We start from the raw sequence: 23578 nt of genomic DNA, 5'->3' as shown, positions 1-23578 counted from the left end.
CTACCTCGATACCCACGTGAATATTTATTTATTGATCCATGGCTGGATATCTTCCCGGTACGGCGAGTCTCATCGACGAAGTCGATAAGCGACTGCTCGTCGTACTTCGAGACGGGCGCACGTTGATCGGCGTCCTACGCAGCATCGATCAGTTCGCCAATCTGCTGCTCCAGGACACGATCGAACGAATTCACGTCGATTCGGAGTACGGAGACATTCAGCGGGGCATTTTTATCGTGCGCGGCGAGAGCGTCGTCCTCTTGGGCGAGTACGACGACGTCGACGACAAGTCGGACGACCATCCGGCGAGAAAACTGAAAAAGGTACCGATAGAGGAGATATTGGAAGCGCAGAAGGCCCAGCAGACGAGAAAACTGGAGAAAACGAAACTGCGAGATCGTGCCCTATTGAACATGGGCCTTCAGCCCAGCGAAATGAACGAGAGCTTCTTTTCTTGACATCAGAAATTGATAATAATTGTACTAATAAAAACAAGAGCAAAAAATTATTCTAAGACTCCGTTCTTACTTATGAGCTACGTGGACGCATACAGGTCGTGTTTCCAGTCATTGACCCTCTGGACTGCAGACGAGGTGTCGGCTGCCTAGCATGATCGAGTGCTCCTTCATTAACATTGGTCTGTATGTAGCAACGCCACAGCAGACTTTTGACGTGAAGCTATGCGTTGCCTTGTCTACGATTGGAGGGTCTCCACAGTGAATAACTAAACGACACACATAAATTAACAAAGAAGAAAAGTGTGTATCGAATAGTTTGTACTTTTGGTTCGGATCGTCACTTTTTAGGCGCTAAACGCGGCGTCGGGCTGCGCAGAATGCGGAAACGACGAAAAACATGCGACATCACGTGAATGACGGCCCAAGTACACATACACTAAAAAAAGACATACGTCCAAGTTACTTTCCAGGGACACTGGCACATACTGGCACTGTACCCAGCCATTTTCCATCGGGACTGCAAAACAGATGCGAGATTCCAAACAGCGTCGCGTCTCCTTTGCACTTGTAAGACGCAGTGCCACCGCAGACTTTTGATATGACTTTAACGATAGCATTATCAACAACTGGAGCGTCTCCACAGTGAACAACTAAACATACGGAAAACTATACGGAGGACTTTATTGATCAATAAAGGCTGGAAACATGTTTCCCTACCTAATGGAAACATATTTCCTTACCTAATGAAAAAACGCTGGAAACATGTTTCCCTACCTAATGAATAAACGCTAGAAACATGTTTCCCTACCTAAAGAATAAACACTGGAAACATGCTTCCCTACCAGTACGTACTCCGCCGGCAGGCGGTGTATATATTCCGGCAGGCGGTGTATATATTCCGGCAAACGGTGTATATATTTCGGCAGGCGGTGTATATATTCCGGCAAGCGGTGTACGTACTCCGCCGGCAGGCGGTGTATATATTCCGGCAAGCGGTGTATATATTCCGGCAAGCGGTGTACGTACTCCGCCGGCAGGCGGTGTATATATACCGGCAGGCGGTGTATATATTCCGGCAAGCGGTGTATATATTAAGGCAAGCGGTGTACGTATCCGCCGGCAGGCGGTGTATATATTCCAGCAAGCGGTGTATATATTCCGGCAAGCGGTGTACGTACTCCGCCGGCAGGCGGTGTATATATTCCGGCAAGCGGTGTATATATTCCGGCAAGCGGTGTACGTACTCCGCCGGCAGGCGGTGTATATATTCCGGCAAGCGGTGTACGTACTCCGCCGGCAAGCGGTGTACGTACTCCGCCGGCAGGCGGTGTATATATTCCGGCAAGCGGTGTACGTACTCCGCCGGCAGGCGGTGTATATATTCCTGCAAGCGGTGTATATATTCCGGCAAGCGGTGTACGTACTCCGCCGGCAGGCGGTGTATATATTCCAGCAACCGGTGTATATATTCCGGCAAGCCGTGTACGTACTCCGCCGGCAGGCGGTGTATATATTCCAGCAAGCGGTGTATATATTCCGGCAAGCGGTGTACGTACTCCGCCGGCAGGCGGTGTATATATTCCGGCAAGCGGTGTATATATTCCGGCAAGCGGTGTACGTACTCCGCCGGCAGGCGGTGTATATATTCCGGCAAGCGGTGTACGTACTCCGCCGGCAAGCGGTGTACGTACTCCGCCGGCAGGCGGTGTATATATTCCTGCAAGCGGTGTATATATTCCGGCAAGCGGTGTACGTACTCCGCCGGCAGGCGGTGTATATATTCCAGCAACCGGTGTATATATTCCGGCAAGCCGTGTACGTACTCCGCCGGCAGGCGGTGTATATATTCCGGCAAGCGGTGTATATATTCCGGCAAGCGGTGTACGTACTCCGCCGGCAGGCGGTGTATATATTCCGGCAAGCGGTGTATATATTACGGCAAGCGGTGTACGTATCCGCCGGCAGGCGGTGTATATATTCCAGCAAGCGGTGTATATATTCCGGCAAGCGGTGTACGTACTCCGCCGGCAGGCGGTGTATATATTCCGGCAAGCGGTGTATATATTCCGGCAAGCGGTGTATATATTCCGGCAAGCGGTGTATATATTCCGGCAAGCGGTGTACGTACTCCGCCGGCAGGCGGTGTATATATTCCGGCAAGCGGTGTATATATTCCGGCAAGCGGTGTACGTACTCCGCCGGCAGGCGGTGTATATATTCCGGCAAGCGGTGTATATATTCCGGCAAGCGGTGTACGTACTCCGCCGGCAGGCGGTGTATATATACCGGCAGGCGGTGTATATATTCCGGCAAGCGGTGTATATATTACGGCAAGCGGTGTACGTATCCGCCGGCAGGCGGTGTATATATTCCGGCAAGCGGTGTATATATTCCGGCAAGCGGTGTACGTACTCCGTCGGCAGGCGGTGTATATATTCCGGCAAGCGGTGTATATATTCCGGCAAGCGGTGTACGTACTCCGTCGGCAGGCGGTGTATATATACCGGCAGGCGGTGTATATATTCCGGCAAGCGGTGTACGTACTCCGCCGGCAGGCGGTGTATATATTCCGGCAAGCGGTGTATATATTCCGGCAAGCGGTGTACGTACTCCGCCGGCAGGCGGTGTATATATTCCGGCAAGCGGTGTATATATTCCGGCAAGCGGTGTACGTACTCCGTCGGCAGGCGGTGTATATATACCGGCAGGCGGTGTATATATTCCGGCAAGCGGTGTACGTACTCCGCCGGCAGGCGGTGTATATATTCCGGCAAGTGGTGTATATATTCCGGCAAGCGGTGTACGTACTCCGTCGGCAGGCGGTGTATATATACCGGCAGGCGGTGTATATATTCCGGCAAGCGGTGTACGTACTCCGCCGGCAGGCGGTGTATATATTCCGGCAAGCGGTGTATATATTCCGGCAAGCGGTGTACGTACTCCGCCGGCAGGCGGTGTATATATACCGGCAGGCGGTGTATATATTCCGGCAAGCGGTGTATATATTCCGGCAAACGGTGTACGTACTCCGTCGGCAGGCGGTGTATATATACCGGCAGGCGGTGTATATATTCCGGCAAGCGGTGTATATATTCCGGCAAGCGGTGTACGTACTCCGCCGGCAGGCGGTGTATATATACCGGCAGGCGTGTACGTATTCCGCCGGCAAGCGGTGTATATATTCCGGCAGGCGGTGTATATAGGCAGGCGGTGTATATATTCCGGCAGGCGGTGTATATATTCCGGCAGGCGGTGTATATATACCGGCAGGCGTGTACGTACTCCGCCGGCAGGCGGTGTATATATACCGGCAGGCGTGTACGTACTCCGCCGGCAAGCGGTGTATATGTTCCGGCAAGCGGTGTATATATTCCGGCAGGCGGTGTATATATTCCGGCAGGCGGTGTATATATTCCGGCAGGCGGTGTATATATACCGGCAGGCGTGTACGTACTCCTTATGAATAAACACTGGAAACATGTTTCCCTACCTAATGAAAAACGCTGGAAGCATGTTTCCCTACCTAATAAATAAACGCTGGAAACATGTTCCCATACCTAATGAAAAAACGCTGGAAACATGTTTCCCTACCTAATGAATAAACGCTGAAAACATGTTTCCCTACCTAAAGAATAAACACTGGAAACATGCTTCCCTACCTAATGAATAAACGATGGAAACACGTTCCCCTACCTAATGATTAAACGCTGGAAAAATGTTTCCCTACCTAATAAATAGACGCTGGAAACATGTTCCCCTACCTAATGAAAAAACGCTGAAAACATGTTTCCCTACCTAATGGAAACATGTTTCCCTACCTAATGAATAAACGCTAGAAACATGTTCCCCTACCTAATGAATAAACGCTGGAAACATGTTTCCCTCCCTAATTAATAAACGCTGGAAACATGTGTCCCTACCAGATCATTTTGGTGGTACCCCTGCAGGTAGGCTCTGATCCTGACCACTTCAAAGATTTTCTGTCGTCTGCCACCTGACACTGCCTTTTGTTATTTCCACGCATTCTATAGCAAGTTGAACAGCTATACGTAACGGTACTCCCGAACGTTTTTTTCAAACGGCAATGTAATTTTGCCATGAATGGGATGAATAAGATCAGGACATGTTTTGACTAGAAAGCAGAAAATGAGCTTTGAAAATTTCGTTTGCCGAGCCCTTACGTTTACACTGTTCTAAGATTCCGCTCCAATGTCCGTTCTGACAAGTTATGGTTTGGGTTTCAGGAACGCGATTATTGATGCACGTGTACGTCGCGGTTTTCCAATCAGTGACTGCAGTTGAATTCGGGAGATGAGGAAGATATTGACAAGGTAATCTGGGGTCCTGTTTGTAGAAAACTTCAACTTCACACACCTTACTTCTTTCCCCCTTCTGACTGTTGATAACAATAGTTATATGACGCACTTGATGAGACCCAGAGCAGTGAAAGTGATTACCGCTCTGATGACATCTCGTCATCATCAGAAAGTCCAACGTGTTACTGACGTACACTTTGCCAGACTGAGATTTTGGAGCTAGGACCAAGACCTTAGTCACAAAGTAAAATCTCTTCAAGTCAATCTTTAGCCATACAGTCTCCCCTCCACTCCATTGAATGCTTTGGACACACTTGTCAAGTTCACCATCAGTAGCCATCTCATAGCTACTGCCAACCTCTAGATATGGTCCGGATAATTCAAACTGCAGCTGAGCATTCATTCTACCGAGATCATATTTATGATCTACAAATAAGGAAATTAGCCTTATTTCTGGAGATTTTGTCTACCTAACCAAGGTGATGCACAGCTACTTCACATATTTGCAAAGACCATGAATCCCAAAATTTTCCTTTACTAGATTTTCGTATTCGTATGTACTGAATCCAAACAGTGGTAGAGCACCTAAACTCAGTAAACGATCCATCGGCGCCTTCAGGATGTTTGCCTCCACATTGAGTCTGGATTCTTTCCGCAAAACTTGAATTTCCAACAAATATTTCTGCACCAGCGGCATACGAAAGACGCGATGATAAAGCAATGCGGTCGACAGGATAAATGCCTCGAAGATCGATCAAGATATCAGTTTGTTCAGCAAAATTTGAGGCCGCACACTTGGCCCAGTCAGGGTCTAAATCTCCATCAATAGCAAGTCCATAGTAACTTTCAGCATGCAACGGGCTTTTCAGTCCAAATTCCATGACAGCTCCAACGGCGTTGAGATCCAATTTCACGTCTGAGAAACTTTATTACGAGGACACGAGTTACTAGACCTTTGTACCCGATTCACTAGCTTTTACGTAATGACCAAACGCCATCGCAACAGCGAGCAAAACTCCAAATTTCGCGACCTCCATCGTCAGCTAAAGTGCGCTGCCTTGGAATCCTAGCGACGTCACAGAGCAACGGGTACACAGAGTTCTTAGACCCAAGCGCTTCTTCGCGTCGATCAAAGCGTGGCCGAAATGGACGACGACGATTTGCAACAGCTCTATACATGGATCGACGAAATTCCCCTATCTCGACCCAAAAAGAACATATCTCGCGATTTCAGCGACGGAGGTATTCGCGAATCCTTTTACACGACTCTTAGTAGCTGTAATCTCTGCGTATATGCTTATCTTCGTCTTTGCCTTAGTTCTAGCGGCCGAGGTAGTGAAGCATTTTCTTCCACGTCTTGTTGACTTGCACAATTACACGCCGGCTAATGCTAAGGAGCAAAAAAAGCGAAATTGGCAGACACTGAACCGTGAGAACAAGTGTCTTTCCTGCCTGATATAACCGAAAGACGTTTTCCTCAGGAAAAGTATTTTGTAAATTGAATTTTAACGTTCCCGACGAGGTAGTGAATGGAGTATCGAGTTGCAATCCAGGGGTCATCGAATTCGTGCTAAATAACCTACGTACAAAAGTAGGATAGATACATAAACGAGAATATTCGCTTTCACAAAAAATGCTTCTCTTCAGATTGATAAATACCTGACAAGTAGTAAAAAGAAGACAACCCCTGGATCATCTCAAGCCAAAGATCACCTTGTCATAAACGATGGAGGTACGTAAAGTCTCTAATTTCATAAACAGAACATAAAATACCTTTCTTATTGATTAAGACGGAGATGGGGCTTACGATTCTTCAGACATTTTTTATTCCGCCATTACCAAGTCATCAGAAAATCCATACGTATGCTAAACACAATAGAAACGCGTTATCGACTAACCTGACTCTTTGATAAGGAGTACGCCTCTCCTCCTCAAATAATGCCAATGAGACTACCACCGCCACCCAATGGCATGCAACACAATTATAATCCCCATGTTCATCCCCATCCCCATCACCTTGGCTTCGTCCAAGATCCCTCTGCGCCTAGACGGGGGACGGTACCGGGCGCTGAGGCCCCCCAACCGACGCTTATAAAGTAATAAATAGATTTTGAGTATGGGTTTTGTTTCAGTTCATTTCTCTTTGATAGCAGTCGAGGTCAAATGTTCAAGTCGCGACCTCAGCTGCAGAGAATTCTTCCATCGCTGGATCCTAGGATAGCCATGGAAGAAAAGGAGCAACAGCTACTAGAAGCACAAGAAACAATACAGGTACAAAAAATTCAGCAATAACACTAATTAATTAATCCAATACTAATCTTCCGGAAGATTCTACAAGCGAAAATTCGACGACTCGAACACCTCCTCCAATTAAAAGATAGGAGAATGGAAGAAATGAGCCGTCGCTTACAGCAACAGAGCTAACCCCTCCAGAGTTTCTCTATGCATAGCAAGTAGCTGTAGAGTAATATTCAGTCCCATCGCTATAAAACCCCATGTGCAATAGCAGTCTAAACCTTTTTCTGATGCGCTAGCCTGTACAGTAAGAGTATCTCAATACAAACCCCACACCTCGAGCCCCGTGCAGATGAAATCGCGTTGAGACGACAGCTGCTCGTTATCGAACGTACTACACGCGCAGCTGCTACCGTGATAGATGTCTGAATCAATCCATAGTCCGTATGCACCCCTTGGAATAATCGCGCTTAGGAGAGAAAGAGCTACGAGCGCCCCCTTACTCGCCGCCGCCCACTGTGAAGCTATCCAGACTGCATTTGATGCAGTAGTGGTTCTTTCCGCTCCAGGGAAAGTGCTACGAAGATAGATACGGTATATAGGGGGGTGTCTAGTTATGGGCTCGGTCTTCTTGCTTTGAATTCCGGGTGCAGGGTGAACATCGAACATTCCCCAGTCCCGTAAAAATGTTCGCCGACTCGTAACGAATCCGAGAGCATGGCACCGAATATCTTGAATATTTGGAAAGACGATTTCTCGAAGGGATCCTATACGGTTTTTTCATTTTCTTACGTGGTCGCTTGCGTCACGGACGACAACGACGACGGGACAGTTAGTGGCGAGCGAATTTCTGTACAACGTCTTTAGGCTGATGCCGTGGCAGAACGTGCTGTAGATCAAATGCCAATCGTAGCTGATCATACGACGTGGCAGCACCTCGCAGAGCTAGAAAACAACAACAACAACACAGATGATATCTCAAAAGGGAAATGCATGACCTCTATACTTCCCTATTTCTTACGTTTTGGAGATACTCGTCTGAAACGAGAGACGTGTCGCCGTTGAGAACGGGCAACGGACAGCTGCTCTCGACATCAAGAGCACTGAATGGACTAAAAACAAAGTTAGCGTACTGGGAACAAAAGTAAGGGAAATTCCACACAAAGACCTGTCCACGTCTTCGGCCTACGAAAGAAGAACAAGTAGCTTACGTATAAACTACGTGCCCCCTTTCGCTTACGAGAGGTATACTGTCGACGAAATCCGGTTCAGCAAAATGATTGTCGCTAAATTTCTAGGAGAAGAGAGCAGCTGCGTTGCAAGTACCAAAAACCCGCTTGTCTACTTTTCTTACGGGTACGTCGTTCAAGGAAAGAAGCACGTAGTCCCTCTCGAGCGTCTTCATCTGCTCGTACGACATCTCGTGCAGATTAGGACACCACTGAAGCAGAAACGCGTACAGCTGATCGATCCTACCAAAAATGAAAATGAATAATTAACGACGAAGCGTCTTTTCCCTTTCATTATCTCGCACCGCTCTTCCGCTATAGCGAACCAGAGCTCCACCTTGACGCCGGCGGTTTTCACCGCCTCCTCGGTGAAACTCAACTCTTTGACGTTGACGCTCGACGGCAAGAATATAGCGGACGTCGTCAGGACGGCGTTGTCGACGGGACCGTCGAGACGAACGCAGAAATATCGACTCGATCCGCTTATTCGTCGAGAGGGACGCGGAATCGCGATCTCTTCTAGGTGTCGGGGTCAAATTTTTCGCTTTCTATATGTGACTTTTTTCTCTCACCTGATTTGGGTGGCATTGGCATGGCTACCGTAGGGACCTCGTGCGCGTCGGATATTCGGCTTTTTAGACTGGCAAGGACTGGATCAAAGTCTTCCTTTGGTTCGTCTTCGGTTTTCGTTGTGACTTCAACGTCGGTTTCGGAGTTAGGCGGAGTGTCAGTCGCCGCCTCTTTTTTCTCGTCCTTCGTTTCTTCTTCTTCTTTTTCTTCTTCGACGGGGTTCCAGCCGAATTCTTCCTCTTGATTTTCCTCGTCTTTGGTGGCTTCTTCGGATACACGGGCCTCTTTTTCTTCTTCTTCGCCCACTTTCGCTTCGTCACCCTCCGTCAAAGGCGAGAGAGGCATTCGAATGAGCCGAGACCCAAGCAGAAAGCTTCCTTCTCCCTTACTAGGCGATCTAACCCAACCACACAATAAAAAAACATCTCTATTTTTTATATAGACTCCTTACCGAACGTATGACGGTGCATCTTTCTGCTGTAGTTTAGCAAAGTCGTCGTACGCCGAGCAACTTGCCACCGACTCAATGGGAATAATGAGACTGTACACGTCAAGTCCACGCTCAATGACCAACGGGTCCAATACGCTTGGATTAAACATGAGACACTGGGCCGTAACAGTCATCATTCCAGTAGCAACACCCTAAAGAGAGAAGATAAAAAAGTTCAAATTGTTTTTTTTGCAGAACTGGATTCTCACCTGACTATCCGTTATAAATTTCGCTCGAATGCGAATAAACCGATCGGATATCTCCTCGTCGTCCATCGCCGATCGCGTCCAGCTGCCCCGTCTCGACGACGACAACGACGAATGACCGTGACGACCCGCCGGTCTCAAGTGGCCCAGAGCGCTGGCTTCGGCTCGTTTTCGTCGCTCCGGCGTGCTCGTCGTATCCGCAGCGCCTTTTGCTTCGCTAATTTCTTTATCCGTGAGCACGTCCCATTCCTCGACTTTGGGAACGTAGAGAACCTGAGAGAACAGACACGTCAAAAAACCGATGACGTTTCGCCGCCCCACACGTGTCCACACCTGTCCAGGAAACACCATGGAAGAATTCAATTTATTCAGTCGTTTTAGTTCGGTATTTCGAATGTTGTGTCGCAGAGCAATAGTCGACAAATTGTCCCCCTTTTGCACCTGGAAGAAGGAAACGCTACCAAAAGCGCCACGCCCACGCAAAGAAAATACCTCATAAATTTCGGTATTCGGAGGCTGTTTGAATGACCCAGTCCGCCCCCGGTCTCCAAGAGTACCTAAATAAATAAAAAAACCGATTAGAGGAACCAGGAAGCAAGATACGAAGAAAAAATTCGCGATTTCGCCGTCTACTTTTCTTCTCGTTCTCATTCAAGAATCGATTCTCGCGTTTGAGATAGGATTCGAGAAAGTCCTTGTCCTCGACGTATCGTCGCATCGTCGGGCTCAAGTTCGGCTGCGATTGAGGCGACAGCGGCGATTGGGCGTCGTGCTGGAGCGAATCGGCGGCGCTAGCGTCGGCGCCGGCGGGCGGAACGAGATCGTGGGGAAACTGCTTCAATGGCGATTGTAAGGGCGACGATTCGGGCGTCGACGACCTGAGAATAAAGTGTTCGAGCGTTTGAATCTCATTTTCGAGGCGGTTTCGCGACGATCGGCGGAGAAATGGGGAGGAGGTTCGAGGAGGCCCTCCCTCCCCTTTTTGCAAGTGTGAATTCGTTTTGTTGGGGTTGTCGGGGCTGGGCTTACGAGTCGATGCGTTCCGGCCCGCCGGGATTCTTTTTCTTCCACGTAAACGTCGACATTTTGAGCGATTTTTTCTCGTTTACTTCGGGGCATGCGTAACGTAGGCGTATAGGATCACGTGGCGATTATTTCTTAATTGCAATGTTTACATTACTTTGTTCGAGAAAATTCAAATGGATTTCCACAGATGGAGTCGTGAATTTCCACAAAGAGAGGCACGTAGACGAGATAGTCGAGAAATTCAATTCTTCCTGTCTTTTCTTTATCCAAACGATCGACGACCTGCAGAGAAGGCATTACTTCCAAATATTTATATACACAGCAAACTGCTTACGTATTCTTCGTGCTCTTTGGTAAGACCTCCTGCGTGTAATTCAATGGCTAAAGCAGATGACGTGACCACACCACCGTCGTTCTCGGATGCCAGCAAATAAAACAATTCCTATCAAGTACACCATACGTAGTCAATACAGAAATACTAGGACTACCCTGTACCTTGCACTTTTTCAACTTGTAATCAAGAGCAGCTAAATTCATTTGATTTATGAGATCTTTTACCATTGGCCTATAGTGGCAGATGTTGGCTCAAAAAATTGGTATGCTAGTGCATCCATACTCTAGTCCAACAACTCTCTCAGACAGAGCTGCTATGCAGGCAAAGAGCTTGAAGTTTAAGTCCTTTCTTCCAGGCAATTCCAAAACCTAACCGAAAACTCAGAATATAATTAATTAATTATTATTTCACACTGGACATACGTGGCTGATGTAGTCCATTTCTGCGTCAGTGATCAGATCATAGTTGACCGCCTTCAAAGCAAAGTCTAGCTGCTCCAAAGTAATCTTGTCTTCCTATAAAGCACTCGTAAGCCTTCTATAGATGAGGAAGTATTGAAAAAGCACTTCGTCTCTAGCGACGTTGAGATATGATCGCTCGTAGTGAGGAAGGCGTTCAGGACTGAAAACTTGGTTTAAAAAAGCGAAGAGCAAGGATTATCGGCTTACCTTATAATGCAGTATTTTGCCAAATAGTCAAGTGGATCGATACCTAAAACACCGAATATATGGACGACTCGTCAACATCATCATGGGGACCTTCTAAGTCTTTCAATGTGCATTTGAGGGCGCTTGCTTCGTTCCTGTCTCTCTGGAGTTGGCGTCTGCAAAAAAAGTCTCCATTACGGATCAAGTTAGCTCTAATAAATTATTCCTACAATCGGCCTCTCTCAAACTCCTGACTGTCTTTCTGCGGTGGTCCAGGGAGGTCTTTGGATGGCTTATCTATGTCTCTATGTCTTCGATTTTTCTTCTTATCCTTTGGGAAATTGAAGACATTATAGAAAAGGCTGCACAGGGAGCCTACCTCCCTTACCTTTCCACTGCGTCGACCAACGGGAGGCAACTCGCCTCTTTTTCGATAATAACTCTCATCGTCGTCTGAGCCTGACTGATCGTCACCAGAATCAGAATCGTCTGTATCTTTTGCCAAGAATTTGCTCGACAAGTCACTGTCTTTTCCACTGACATCCTATGAATACCACCGTGCTTGATCAATACTCTGGACTATGTCATAAGCTTACCTTTTCCTTCGTCGTCCTATCTTTGCGTCCTTTCTTAAGATTCTGCGCGTCTCTTTTTCCATGGCGGCGTTCCGAGCCATCGCCATTTCCTGCGCCCAGTCCATCAACGCCGCCTAGCAAAGAGTAGATAAACGTTTTACAGCAATGAACAGTTTCAATACTTCGGTCTAGGCCTGGTGTGCCTTTTCCTCCAAGATCTAACGAACAGAGACTTTAAAATAAAATGTTTTATTGAGAGTTTGATGCTACACACCAGCAGAAGATCCGCCATATTCCGTCTCAGCAACATCTTCAAGTCTCGAGTTACGCCCATCACCAGACCTAACCATGCTACACATCCAAAACAGCCACTCAGGGACGCTACATCGTGTACAAAAAATCCCCAATGACTTGCCTTCTAGTTGGACCACCATCCATATCAAAAGCCCCCTTATTATTTCCCTGTTAATCACACATAACCTCTAAAGTCCTCAACATCTGTATGTACGTACCGAGCTGTCGTCTTTCCCACTTTCTCTTCGAGCTCCAACCAACGATCTCTTCCTCGATGCTGAACCAACTCGACCCAAAGGCGACGACGCTCTATCTTCGTCAGAGCCGTCGACGAGCTGACGACGAGACAGCTCAAAATCGCTTTCGTCGTCGGCCGGGTTGCCGCTCCTTCGACTCATACTCGATCGGCGACCGGAGGGATCGATGACTCCGCTCATAGGACGATCCATGCGACCTCGCGAGAGAACGGCAGAGTGGCAGCGACTGCAAGTCGGTTCCTTGGCAAAGACCCCACTTTCAATTACTAGCGAGTTTAAATTATAACTTTTATTTAATTTATCAAGGAGTACACTTACTCTTTTGCTTTTCTTCCTCTGTCATTGTGACAAAGTCCGAGCCGTTGATGGCATCGTCGAGTATGATGTAACCGCCTCCGACTCGAATGCAGACGCATCGTCTGCATCTAAAATTGAGTGGAAGTCACCGTGCTATCTGCGGGAGATGATGCACTCGTACCTTCCGCCGTTTTTTAGGCATCGTGCGCACGGAATCCACTGCAGGCCACTTCGTTTATCTATCCTCCATTTGTCTCGGTCGACCATGACTTTTTGATTGACAAAACTAAAGTATGCTCTCTCTTGATCCTACAGAAATCAAGAGAAATTTTTTTCTCCTCTCTCTAAATTTTGCTTACTGCTGGAATGGCCTTCTCGGGCATCCTGAGAAAACGATCTCTAAAAACGATAAATTACGCGAGTACTCACTCTCTTCATTATTATTACCTCAAGGGTGCATAAGAATCCCGAACTTCTCTAGACGCCTTCGTCTTTCTTTTAGGAACAGAAGGCGAGCGACTCTGGTGGTCGGATGCCCTTATCTCTTGCAAGTATTTCTCAAATGCCCCAGTCACTAGCTGTACATCTTCGTCCGCAGAATTGTCCTCGACCGGAGAAGGGACGTTCACGCTAATTGTAATTCGCCTCCCTTCTTCAGTTGAATCTTCAATCGGATTCTCTTCTTTATCGTCTTGTTGTGACTTCAGCGGTATCAGAGCACCGACTCTGAAGTTTTCTGTCTTCGCGCGTCTAGGTATCGTTGTTTCAAGAACTGTTGGAGAAGATTTCGTTGCCGTCTTTTGCAAAATGGGGAGGGGCAAGGGGAGGGACTCCGCCCTATTTCTCTGCCCGCTCTTTGAAGTTTTGATCGGCAGAAGACCGAGGGGTCTTGGGCCGTTCTGATGTTTTCTTTTAGGTAAAGGGCTTAGACTGAGCCGTCCGTGACGATTTAGGTTTCGATGAAATTGGACGAGAGGGTTGCCAGGGATTGTTCGACGACCAAGACCAATGTCTTTTGGAGCAAAAGTGGTGAGAGGAATTCTGGGAAGTTCCATTTAGTCGCCGATCCACTGCAAACAGTAGAGATAAATATTAATGGAGACTCCTACACAATCGTACACGGCGATACTTTTCGATCAGCACATGACAGCATACAGTGAAACTGAAGACGAGAAACAAAAAATCAAAAATAACAACAACAACATCGCCCAGCATTCAGCTGTGTTCACAAAACAGCTTGTCAATTGCGTATGCAGACAATTCCAGCAAAGTAGTTGATATCTGAAGAGTATTGTAATTTATACTCCTCATACTGACCTGAGTGCTTGTGCGCATTCGTTGTTGAAGAATCCCGAAATCGAAAATAGTATCGGTACTTGCCGCTGTAAGGGGAATACTGGTAATTGCGCCATCCACACAAGCCCCAATAAACGTACTGCCCTGACCAACCGCTATTGTCACCAAAAATTTCTTTTCCCTCTGACGTGCAAGCCCAGTGATATCCTTTTGGGCAATAGTAGAAGCGCGACTTCGTCCAAGTCGTAGAAGAAGATGCCTGATAATAGACTCTCTTGTCATAGCGAGACTGCCTAAACCCGCTGCAACTGTCAGACAACTTCCAACTCGTATCAACTAAGATAAAAACATCACAGCCGTTCAAAACCTCAAAACTACCAAATTTACCAGCTGGAACAATAAGATGAGTCTTCGCGGAAGACTTTCCACCAAAGCTCGTCGCTGAGCATTCGTAAATGCCGGTATCCCAAGCTGAAACGCCTGAAAGTATTAGAGTGCCGTTCTCCAGAATTTCCATGTGATCTGGAGTTGTTCCGCAAGGAGGCGTCCAAGTGATTTTTGGCTTTGGTGCTCCTTCAGCCTGGCAATGAAGAAATACGGTACTTGAAACCGATGCAGTCAACATTTCGGGAGACCGTAAGACAAAGTGGGGCTCAGAAAGATAAACGACCGAAATTTGTCGTCTAGCTTCTCCAAAGAAATTCCTTGCAACGCAGATATACACCCCTTCGTCATCAGAGGTAGAGTTGCTAAGATATAAAACCCCTGAATCGTTCGTATTGCCAGCTAGTTGTTTGTTCTCTCTTAGCCACTGAATTTCAGGATTAGGAGGACCAATTGCAGAGCAACGTATTTCAACGTCTTGACCTCTTTTGAAGTACGTCACTGCGGGAAAGAGCGACACGATTGTCGGCTTTCCTAAAAAAAATACAATTCTTGTCTATGAGATCCACTTACGTTTATAGTACCTAAAACAATTAGAGTTACTCGTTCTTCAAGAACTCTAATAGACTCGTCGCCTTTCCTTGCAGCCTTACAAACATATTGACCAGCGTCTTCCATGCGAACGGGCGAAAATATCAAAGAGCATTCAGTAGTTTTGTACCGATCCAAAGGAAGCTCTTTTCCCAGCCTCGTCCAATTGAAAGCCAAACCTTTATAGGGACACAGAGTGCAAATGATCACGACTTCCGTATTGTTCACTGCTTCTATTCCGTGCTTGATTTTGTCGTCTACATAACCTGCATTCTATTACTCTATCTCTGTGCAGATTTCCTACCTTGGTTATACAGAGACACATCAGTTGCATGTTCAGCGTGCCCATGCTCATTTTCAGCGCGACATACGTAAACCCCATTGTCCTCCTTAGAGAACTCCACAATGCGAAGGGATCCGTCTGAAGTGACAACAGCGTCGTCCGGAAGTGCTGCTCCACGACGAAGCCAGCTTATCTTAGCCTTAGGGAACGCGGACGCTTTGCAAGGCAAGCTTATGTTAGGATTCGCTGGCAACACCATCACTTTTTTCGGTGCCACTTCCGCAAGCACAGGAGCAACTATAATAGTCAAGTCAGAACACTCTTAAAACATTCTGAGAGGAGAGATACTTTCTAACGTTTCACCTACCAACAATGGATAGCCGAGCTTCTGCCTCTGCAACGCCGAAGACGTTCTCCGCAATGCACACGTACACTCCTTCGTCTTCTAGCTCTAAGTCGTTAATCACGAATTTGTGGCGATGAGTTGGTGATATTCCAGCTCGATTGGGAATAACACCATGCTGTTTTCTCCAGTGAATAGCGGGCTTCGGATATCCTGTAGCTTTGCACTCGAACACAGCTTGCCCGCCTTGTTTTCCAACAATATCAACAGGCTTGGCAATAAACTGGGGAGGATCTACGACAACGATACACCAGAATCTCAAAGACGTGAAAAAAATATTCTCCACTGACCAACGGGGACAAGCTTTGGACCGACGTCTCCTCTTGACCCCTTTTCTCCACGAGGTCCCACATCGCCTTTAGATCCCTTTGCGCCATTCACACCTGCGGAGTAAGGCTTCTATTAAAAGAACTGTACTGTACACACTGTTATTTGTACCTCGGATTCCTTGATCTCCCTTTTCTCCTTTAGGACCAGTATTGCCTTTAGGTCCTACCAACAAAGGTGGTAGAGGAATGTGCACAGCTGTTCCAGCATACCTTCTATGCAAAGTTCCTGGTTTTCAGTGCATGTGGCTTTTAGAGCTTGGAGCTACAATTACCCAATTTACAATAATAAATTCAACTGGTCTCCCTTCGATACCTGTTTCACTGCAATTTGACTAAAAAGATCGCCAAACCCAAGATCAGATTGCCTTTTGATTCGATCTGACTCGGATTCGGGCATGCTGGCATCAGACGGAGGCCCAAAAGTACGAAGAATCTCCATGTTTTCTCTTGAAAGGTCGTTCACCGTTGTCTGCAGCTTAGCGAGCCACAGAAAATTGCCCGCAAAGAGCAGAAGAGAAACGAGTGGAGTCACATAGATGAGGCTCTTTGTGCCGGTGGAAAAGTCCTGCTTACTCATCGTCGTCGAGCTCAACATGCGCAAACAGGATCACGAGAATCGGAGGAGTGAAACAATTACACGTGTAGAGAGCCGTTCAGCGATATGACCACGCAACGAAGCAATTCCCAAAGCTTCCTGCAAACTGCCCTGCCAATCACACATAACCTCTAAAGCTCTCAAGATGTGTATACCTACCGAGCTGTTGCCCTTGCCACTTTCTCTTCAAGCTCCAACCAACGATCTCTTCCTCGATGCCAAACGAGACGACTCAAAATCGCTTTTGTCGTCGGCCGTGTTGTCGCTCCTTTGACTCATGCTAGATCGTTGACCGGAGGGATTGATGACTTCGCTCATAGGATGATCCAGTATAATGTGTCTGTATCTAAGATTCAGTGGAAGTGTATGCTATCTGCTGGAGATGATGCACTCGTACCTTTTAGGCAAGCCACTCCGCTTATTTATCCTCCATTTGTCTTGGTCAATAATGACTATCTGATTGATCAAGGATGCATAAAAATCCCGAGATGCCTTCCTCTTTCTTATTGGACAAGAACAGAAGGCGAAAACAACTCTGGTGGTCGGGTTTCATTATCTCTTGCTGGTAAATCCCAGTCACTAGCTGTATGCCTTCATCTGTGAGAGAAGGACTGTTCACGCTAATATCCAGTAGCAATGCATTCAAACACTGCTCGGCCACATTGTTTACCAACTGCATCAACAGGTTTTGTCCTTATTTCTGAAGGAACTGAATAAGCAACAGTACTACTGATGCATCTTTGTGTCACCGGTAAAGCTGTCATGGTTCGTTTGCGAAGAAATTCTGTGTCAGGGTATGCTGTCTGGGTTTGCTTGCGGTTTCCCATGACAGCTTTCCCATGACACAAAGGCTGGTATAAGAATATTCATAGCTATTCTACCATGCCTTGAAGGCTTCTATGCATAGTTTCCGTTCATTTCGCTTTTATTGCCTGGAGCTACAATCGCCCAATTACATGTTAAACCTGGTTCCGCATGCCAATATACCCTACCTGTTTTAGTGCGATTTGATTCAGCAAGCCACCTAGTTCGGGTTCGGATTGCCTTTTGATTCGATCTGACTCAGATTCAGGCATGCTGACATCAGATGGAGACCCAAAAGTACGAAGAATCTCCGTGTTTTCTCTTGAAAGGTCATTAACCGTTATCTGCAGTTTAGCAAGCCACAGAAAATTGCCCGCAAAGAGTAGAAGAGAAACGAGTGGCGTCACGTAGACGAGGCTTCTTGTGCCGCCAGTAAAGTCCTGTTTACTCATCGTCTCTCGAGCTCGATGTAAACAGGATCACGAGAATTGGGAGGTAGGAGAAAAATTAAGTACGATCCCACGCATCGTGCAGTCCAATCACGCCGCGCGCTTGCGTCTAATTCGACTTTTCCTTTGTCCTCTTAGTTTCGAAAGACAGTGCAACTAGTCTAAAAATGACCTCGTCGTGTTAAAACGAACAGAGAAGCTTCTTCTAAACGACGACGGAAAAGCCACGCATGCGTACACTAGGCGAAATGGCGGACGACGAAGCGATGGAAGTGACCGAAGAGAGAGTGCACGAGGAGGCTGCTGCTCCTTCTGCTGATGGAGAAGGTTCGAAACAGGAGAAATTGCTGCGACTTCCCTTGGGAAGAGTGAAGAATATGGTGAAAATGGATCCGGATATTTCGTTGGCGAGTCAGGAGTCGGTGTTTCTCATTGCGAAAGCGACGGAATTGTTTGTTGCCTCGTTGGCAAAAGAGGTTCACAGGAAAGCGAATGAAGCGAAAAGAAAGACTCTGCAGAAACGCGACGTTGAATTGACTATCGAAGAAATTGAACAGCTCGCGTTTTTAGAGGGAGCAATAGACACATAGCCACTGACAAACAGTTCTACAAAAGTAACTCAGGCAGTCTCTTTCAGGCAGACGATTCCAGCAAAATAAGAAGTAGATGAACTGTACTGAAGCTGATACTCTTCATTGTTACCAGCGTGTTTGTAAGCATTGGTTGATGCAGAGTCTCGAAATCGAAAATAGCGCCGGTCCTTTCCTCCGTAGACGTAGCCACTCCAACCACATTGACTACGGTAGAGATTTCTTCCCGACATGTTGCCGTTTGAACCAAAAATTCTCTTTCCATCTTGGGTACTAGCCCAATAATATCCACGTGGGCATAAATAAACCGTCGTTTTGGACCAAGTAGTCGATTTTGATACAGCATAGAAAACTTGACTGCCATATGTTGACTGACGAAATCCTCCGCAATTGTCTGTACGCAACATCCATTCTTCCGCTAAATTTTGGCCATATACTTAATGAGGAGTCTGCGTGATTGAAAATATTGTACCTGTGGGCTGATTTCCAACATTAATCTCAACTGTTGCCGTCTGAGTCACTCCCTTAGCTTTTGCAATGCACTGATAAACACCGGTGTCCCAGTTCTTTGCGGAGACAAAGCGAAGAGTACCATTTCCCAAGTTACGAGCGCTAGACTGAAAGTTGCTATTGCAGCTGAGACATTTGGGAAGACTCCAGGAGACGTCCACTCCCAATGCAGCGCTGCAGTGCACTTCCGCCTTTGCCCCCACTTCGAGAGGAAGAGTTTCAGGAGGAGTTTCAATAAAACGAAAAGTGTCTGATAGAACAACAGCTAGCTTTTCATCACTACCAAACCGATTTTCAGCATAACATGAGTACACTCCTTCATCGAAGATGGCCCCAACCTGCAACGTGGCGTTGCCAGGTTCACTGATCAATTGTCTGTTGTGTCTCTTCCAAGTGACAGTTGGCAACGGTGGCCCTTCCGCAACGCATGTTATACTGTCACCGGGAGAGACGTAGATAATGCCACCTTGAATAGTTTGAACTGATTTATTTGACTTCTCTATGCAAGATAAGAGTTAGGAAAAAGTAGAAAATAAAATTGAAGTGTACCTAAAACAATGCTTTTAATCTTTGCCTTCCCTACACAAAACGTGTAAAACACTTGCATAGATGTCAGAAAGCGTGAAATACCTAGAACGGTGAGGGACACGCAATCTTTCAGAATCTGGGATGAATAGCTGTCACTTGATGATGCTATGCATGTGTAAGTGCCAGCATCCTGCATAAGCACTGGAGAAATCTCTAATGAACAGTGATATATTTTTGTTCTGTCTAAAGGCAGATCTTTGCCGTCCTTTCTTTCCCAACGAAAGGCGAGCTTTTTGAACGGACAAATAGTGCATTTAATAGACGCTTTGGTATTGTTGATAACTTTAAGTCCGTGAATGATCTCTAAAGATTAGCTTAGAAACATATAGTCTTTGCTTCTAGTGATCTTCACCGTGATAAACCGATACATTTGTAGAATGAGTCGCATTTCCGTGTCGGTTTTCAGCTCGACAGACGTAACTCCCGTTATCTTTACTAGAAAACTCGGAGATCACTAAACTCCCGTTTGAGTGAACCGAAGAGTTTTCTGGCAAAGACTTTCCGTAGCGTGACCAATGAATTTTAGGTTGCGGGAATCCTGACGCTTTGCAAGGCAATGTAACTTCAGAATTTGTAGGAAGAACCGTCAAACTCTCAGGGCCAACGTCTGTAAACATAGGAGCAGCTGAAAGAGTAAAATGATTGTAACTATCACAGTCAACAGCTCTGATACCGCTAACCGTTGATTGAAAGCTGGGCTGATGACTCTGCTACACCGAACATATTTTCTGCCATACAAACGTATTGTCCTTCATCGGCTTGATTGATATTATTAAGAGTGAGCTTGTGCCGATAATCTACTGACACTTTGGCGTGCAAAGGAAGTTGCCCGCTTTCTTTTCTCCAATGAACCGTTGGCCTGGGAAAACCGGTTACTTTGCAGTGAAACTCCGCCGTGCCACCCCTAACTCCAACAAAATCCTTAGGCTTGTGAATGAACGTTGGTGGAACTTAAAAGCAAACATATAAAATAATAGTTATACACTGAACTTATTACCAACACTAATTGATAGGGGACCTAGGTTTCCTCTCGGACCCATATCGCCTTTATCTCCTTTTGGTCCCCTGAAACCTGTAAACAAACGACCTCTAGCTGTCTATCTGCTGACCTGACACAGAGTACAGCCTGACTCTCACCTTCTATACCCTTATCACCTTTGTCGCCTTTTTCGCCTTGCTTACCTTCAGAGCCGGTATCTCCTTTCGGCCCTGAAGTTGTGACATCACTGTCACATCAAATATGCTCTCGCTTTTTGTACCTTGGATGCACAGCGTTTTGTTCGTTTGACATGTAGCCTTCAAAGCTTGAAGCTGACGGCAGTGATTACATAACATAACATTTTCTAATATAGACCGGTCTATGCTCGTTTTACCTGAGCTTGAGCGATTCTGTCAAACAAATCCGTGAATACTGGATCAGATTGCCTCTTGGCTCGGCCAGGCAGAGAAAAGGGATCAGGAAGCTCATTTTCGGAAAGTTTGTCCTGACTGCAACTCAGATTGACAGTTGATTGCAATTTGACAAGCCAAGCAAAGTTGCCCACAAACAGAAGTAGAGAAACAAATGGTGTGCCATAAATGAGAGCCTTAGTTGCGAGAGGAATTGTCTCCTTGCGGCCCATAGTCCTCAAGTAAACAACTCTGCTTCACGTGCTTATTCCGCTCTCCTCGTCGATTCATTGGAGGAAAAGGGACACTGTTCACGTGAGACTGACTCCCTCTTCAGGGAACAAAAGACAAAAGTAAATGCACAAACAGAAAGCAGATGCTGTAAACACGTGCTGAGGAAGTCTCCAAGCAGAACCGACAATTTTAGAATTGTCCGTTCCCAGTCCATCAACGCCGCCTAGCAAAGAGTAGATAAACGTTTTACAGCAATGAACGGTTTCAATACTTCGGTCTAGGCCTGGTGTGCCTTTTCCTCCAAGATCTAACGAACAGAGACTTTAATTAAAATAAAATATTTTATTGAGAGTATTTTATTGAGAGTTTGACGCTACACACCAGCAGAAGATCCGCCATCTGCTAGTCCGTATTCCGTCTCGGCAACATCTTCAAGTCTCGAGCTACGCCCATCACCAGATCTAACCATGCTACACAGCCACTCAGGGACGCTACATCATGTACAAAAAATCCCCAATGACTTGCCTTCTAGTTGGACCACCATCCATATCAAAACCCTCCTTATTATTTCCCTGTTAATCACACATAACCTCTAAAGTCCTCAACATCTGTATGTACGTACCGAGCTGTCGTCTTTCCCACTTTCTCTTCGAGCTCCAACCAATTTCTTTCTGGATGCTGAACCAACTCGACCCAAAGGCGACGACTCTCTCGTCGTCAGAGCCGCCGACGAGCTGACGACGAGACAGCTCAAAATCGCTTTCGTCGTCGGCCGCGTTGTCGCTCCTTCGACTCATACTCGATCGGCGACCGGAGGGATCGATGACTCCGCTCATAGGACGATCCATGCGACCTCGCGAGAGAACGGCAGAGTGGCAGCGACTGCAAGTCGGTTCCTTGGCAAAGACCCCACTTTCAATTACTAGCGAGTTTAAATTATAACTTTTATTTAATTTATCAAGGAGTACACTTACTCTTTTGCTTTTCTTCCTCTGTCATTGTGACGAAGTCCGAGCCGTTGATGGCATCGTCGAGTATGATGTAACCGCCTCCGACTCGAATGCAGACGCATCGTCTGCATCTAAAATTGAGTGGAAGTCACCGTGCTATCTGCTGGAGATGATGCACTCGTACCTTCCGCCGTTTTTTAGGCATCGTGCGCACGGAATCCACTGCAGGCCACTTCGTTTATCTATCCTCCATTTGTCTCGGTCGACCATGACTTTTTGATTGACAAAACTAAAGTATGCTCTCTCTTGATCCTACAGAAATCAAGAGAATCTTTTTCTCCCCTCCCTAAATTTTGCTTACTGCTGGAATGGCCTTCTCAGGCATCCTGAGAAAACGATCTCTAAAAACGATAAATTACGCGAGTACTCACTCTCTTCATTATTATTACCTCAAGGGTGCATGATAACATGAAATTTTATGACGTCATGTTATCTAAGGCGCTCGCGTACGGTAAGCGGTGGGAGGCTCTGCATGATGGCAACACGGTGAACACCGGGCCATCATTCTCTAGTTATTATTACCTCAAGGGTGCATAAGAATCCCGCACTTCTCTAGACGCCTTCGCCTTTCTTTTTGGAACAGAAGGTGAACGACTCTGGTGGTTGGATGTCCTTATCTCTTGCAAGTATTTCTCAAATGCCCCAGTCACTAGCTGTACATCTTCGTCCGCAGAATTGTCCTCGACCGGAGAAGGAACGTTCACGCTAATTGTAATTCGTCTTCCTTCTTCAGTCGAATCTTCGTCAATCAGATTCTCTTCTTTATCATCTTGCTGTGACTTCAGCGGTGTCAGAGCACCGACTCTGAAGTTTTCTGTCTTCGCGCGTCTAGGTATCGTTGTTTCAAGAACTGTTGGAGAAGATTTCGTTGCCGTCTTTTGCAAAATGGGGAGGGGCAAGGGGAGGGACTCCGCCCTATTTCTCTGCCCGCCCTTTGAAGTTTTGATCGGCAGGAAACCAAGAGGTCTTGGGCCGTTCTGACTTCTTCTTTTAGGTAAAGGGCTTAGACTGAGCCGTCCGTGACGATTTAGGTTTCGATGAAATTGGACGAGAGGGTTGCCAGGGATTGTTCGACGCCCAAGACCAATGTCTTTTGGAGCAAAAGTGGTGAGAGGAATTCTGGGAAGTTCCATTTAGTCGCCGATCCACTGCAAACAGTAGAGATAAATATTAATGGAGACTCCTACAC

General features: G+C 46.6%; 5 protein-coding genes across 17 annotated transcripts; 2 read left to right on the top strand and 3 right to left on the bottom strand.

Annotated features, from left to right (window-relative positions):
- Positions 1-17: 17 nt before the first annotated feature.
- Positions 18-6006, bottom strand: LOC136197957 (uncharacterized). 5 transcript variants are annotated; one of them, XR_010672642.1, is made up of 7 exons: positions 5736-6006; positions 5250-5690; positions 4640-5200; positions 4379-4590; positions 945-1124; positions 781-894; positions 18-724 (listed from the first exon to the last, which is right to left on the bottom strand). XR_010672642.1 is itself a non-coding variant. In XM_065987850.1 (4 exons), exons 1-4 carry the CDS (start codon positions 5809-5811, stop codon positions 4502-4504), a joined length of 1167 nt encoding a protein of 388 aa, XP_065843922.1. In that variant the 5' UTR covers positions 5812-6006; the 3' UTR covers positions 3502-4501. The 5 variants fall into 5 exon arrangements, 1 of the variants encoding a protein (XP_065843922.1); XR_010672640.1 differs by having other exon boundaries at positions 956-1124; XR_010672641.1 differs by having other exon boundaries at positions 956-1108.
- Positions 39-458, top strand: LOC136198128 (U6 snRNA-associated Sm-like protein LSm1). The gene has a single exon (XM_065988044.1). The coding sequence runs from the start codon at positions 39-41 to the stop codon at positions 456-458; it is 420 nt and encodes a 139-aa protein (XP_065844116.1).
- Positions 5844-7343, top strand: LOC136197965 (sperm flagellar protein 1-like). 2 transcript variants are annotated; one of them, XM_065987865.1, is made up of 8 exons: positions 5844-6016; positions 6093-6203; positions 6256-6365; positions 6422-6506; positions 6565-6635; positions 6689-6870; positions 6928-7045; positions 7103-7343. In XM_065987865.1, exons 1-8 carry the CDS (start codon positions 5920-5922, stop codon positions 7196-7198), a joined length of 870 nt encoding a protein of 289 aa, XP_065843937.1. In that variant the 5' UTR covers positions 5844-5919; the 3' UTR covers positions 7199-7343. The 2 variants fall into 2 exon arrangements, with proteins under 2 accessions (XP_065843937.1, XP_065843936.1); XM_065987864.1 differs by having other exon boundaries at positions 6925-7045.
- LOC136197940 (oxidation resistance protein 1-like) lies at positions 7140-10614 on the bottom strand. 2 transcript variants are annotated; one of them, XM_065987827.1, is made up of 16 exons: positions 10534-10614; positions 10138-10382; positions 9997-10061; positions 9838-9945; positions 9508-9777; positions 9260-9450; positions 8811-9205; positions 8544-8757; positions 8364-8481; positions 8250-8303; positions 8178-8194; positions 8031-8121; positions 7802-7954; positions 7645-7740; positions 7513-7586; positions 7140-7463 (listed from the first exon to the last, which is right to left on the bottom strand). In XM_065987827.1, the coding sequence occupies exons 1-16, from the start codon at positions 10587-10589 to the stop codon at positions 7328-7330; spliced, it is 2283 nt and encodes a 760-aa protein (XP_065843899.1). In that variant the 5' UTR covers positions 10590-10614; the 3' UTR covers positions 7140-7327. The 2 variants fall into 2 exon arrangements, with proteins under 2 accessions (XP_065843899.1, XP_065843900.1); XM_065987828.1 differs by having other exon boundaries at positions 8544-8754.
- On the bottom strand, positions 10615-23541 carry LOC136197938 (protein sax-3-like). Of its 7 annotated transcripts, XM_065987824.1 has the most exons (20): positions 14064-14165; positions 13382-14004; positions 13294-13333; positions 13116-13243; positions 12956-13062; positions 12599-12903; positions 12502-12548; positions 12361-12437; positions 12269-12304; positions 12108-12220; positions 11900-12055; positions 11742-11842; positions 11623-11687; positions 11533-11575; positions 11431-11485; positions 11287-11379; positions 11147-11232; positions 11026-11095; positions 10865-10972; positions 10615-10812 (listed from the first exon to the last, which is right to left on the bottom strand). In XM_065987824.1, exons 2-20 carry the CDS (start codon positions 13987-13989, stop codon positions 10681-10683), a joined length of 2370 nt encoding a protein of 789 aa, XP_065843896.1. In that variant the 5' UTR covers positions 13990-14004; positions 14064-14165; the 3' UTR covers positions 10615-10680. The 7 variants fall into 7 exon arrangements, 4 of the variants coding, with proteins under 4 accessions (XP_065843896.1, XP_065843894.1, XP_065843895.1 ...); XM_065987822.1 differs by lacking the exons at positions 13382-14004; positions 14064-14165 and adding an exon at positions 22912-23541; XM_065987823.1 differs by lacking the exon at positions 14064-14165 and having other exon boundaries at positions 13382-14056.
- Positions 23542-23578: the final 37 nt, after the last annotated feature.

Source organism: Oscarella lobularis, chromosome 18, assembly GCF_947507565.1.
Source record: "Oscarella lobularis chromosome 18, ooOscLobu1.1, whole genome shotgun sequence".
Taxonomy (NCBI): Eukaryota; Metazoa; Porifera; class Homoscleromorpha; order Homosclerophorida; family Oscarellidae; genus Oscarella; species Oscarella lobularis.
The sequence above is the reverse complement of the archived record's forward strand: the minus strand, read 5'-3'. Positions and strand labels throughout refer to the sequence as shown.

Coding starts and splice junctions, on each gene's coding strand:
- LOC136198128 (XM_065988044.1), top strand. CDS start 39: ATGGCTGGATATCTTCCCGGTACGGCGAGTCTCATCGACGAAGTCGAT.
- LOC136197940 (XM_065987827.1), bottom strand. CDS start 10,589: ATGTCGACGTTTACGTGGAAGAAAAAGAATCCCGGCGGGCCGGAACGC. Junction 10,062..10,137: donor GAATGAGAACGAGAAGAAAA/GTAGACGGCGAA, acceptor TTATTTATTTAG/GTACTCTTGGAGACCGGGGG. Junction 7,587..7,644: donor CCCTGCACCCGGAATTCAAA/GCAAGAAGACCG, acceptor CTATCTTCGTAG/CACTTTCCCTGGAGCGGAAA.
- LOC136197965 (XM_065987864.1), top strand. CDS start 5,920: ATGGACGACGACGATTTGCAACAGCTCTATACATGGATCGACGAAATT. Junction 6,017..6,092: donor TCGCGATTTCAGCGACGGAG/GTATTCGCGAAT, acceptor TCTTTGCCTTAG/TTCTAGCGGCCGAGGTAGTG. Junction 6,366..6,421: donor TAAATAACCTACGTACAAAA/GTAGGATAGATA, acceptor GCTTCTCTTCAG/ATTGATAAATACCTGACAAG.
- LOC136197957 (XM_065987850.1), bottom strand. CDS start 5,811: ATGGAGGTCGCGAAATTTGGAGTTTTGCTCGCTGTTGCGATGGCGTTT. Junction 5,691..5,735: donor CGTAAAAGCTAGTGAATCGG/GTACAAAGGTCT, acceptor AAAGTTTCTCAG/ACGTGAAATTGGATCTCAAC. Junction 5,201..5,249: donor AGTAGCTGTGCATCACCTTG/GTTAGGTAGACA, acceptor CCTTATTTGTAG/ATCATAAATATGATCTCGGT.
- LOC136197938 (XM_065987822.1), bottom strand. CDS start 23,522: ATGGAACTTCCCAGAATTCCTCTCACCACTTTTGCTCCAAAAGACATT. Junction 13,244..13,293: donor CCGAGAAGGCCATTCCAGCA/GTAAGCAAAATT, acceptor TGATTTCTGTAG/GATCAAGAGAGAGCATACTT. Junction 11,380..11,430: donor TCAACGTCGCTAGAGACGAA/GTGCTTTTTCAA, acceptor AGTGCTTTATAG/GAAGACAAGATTACTTTGGA.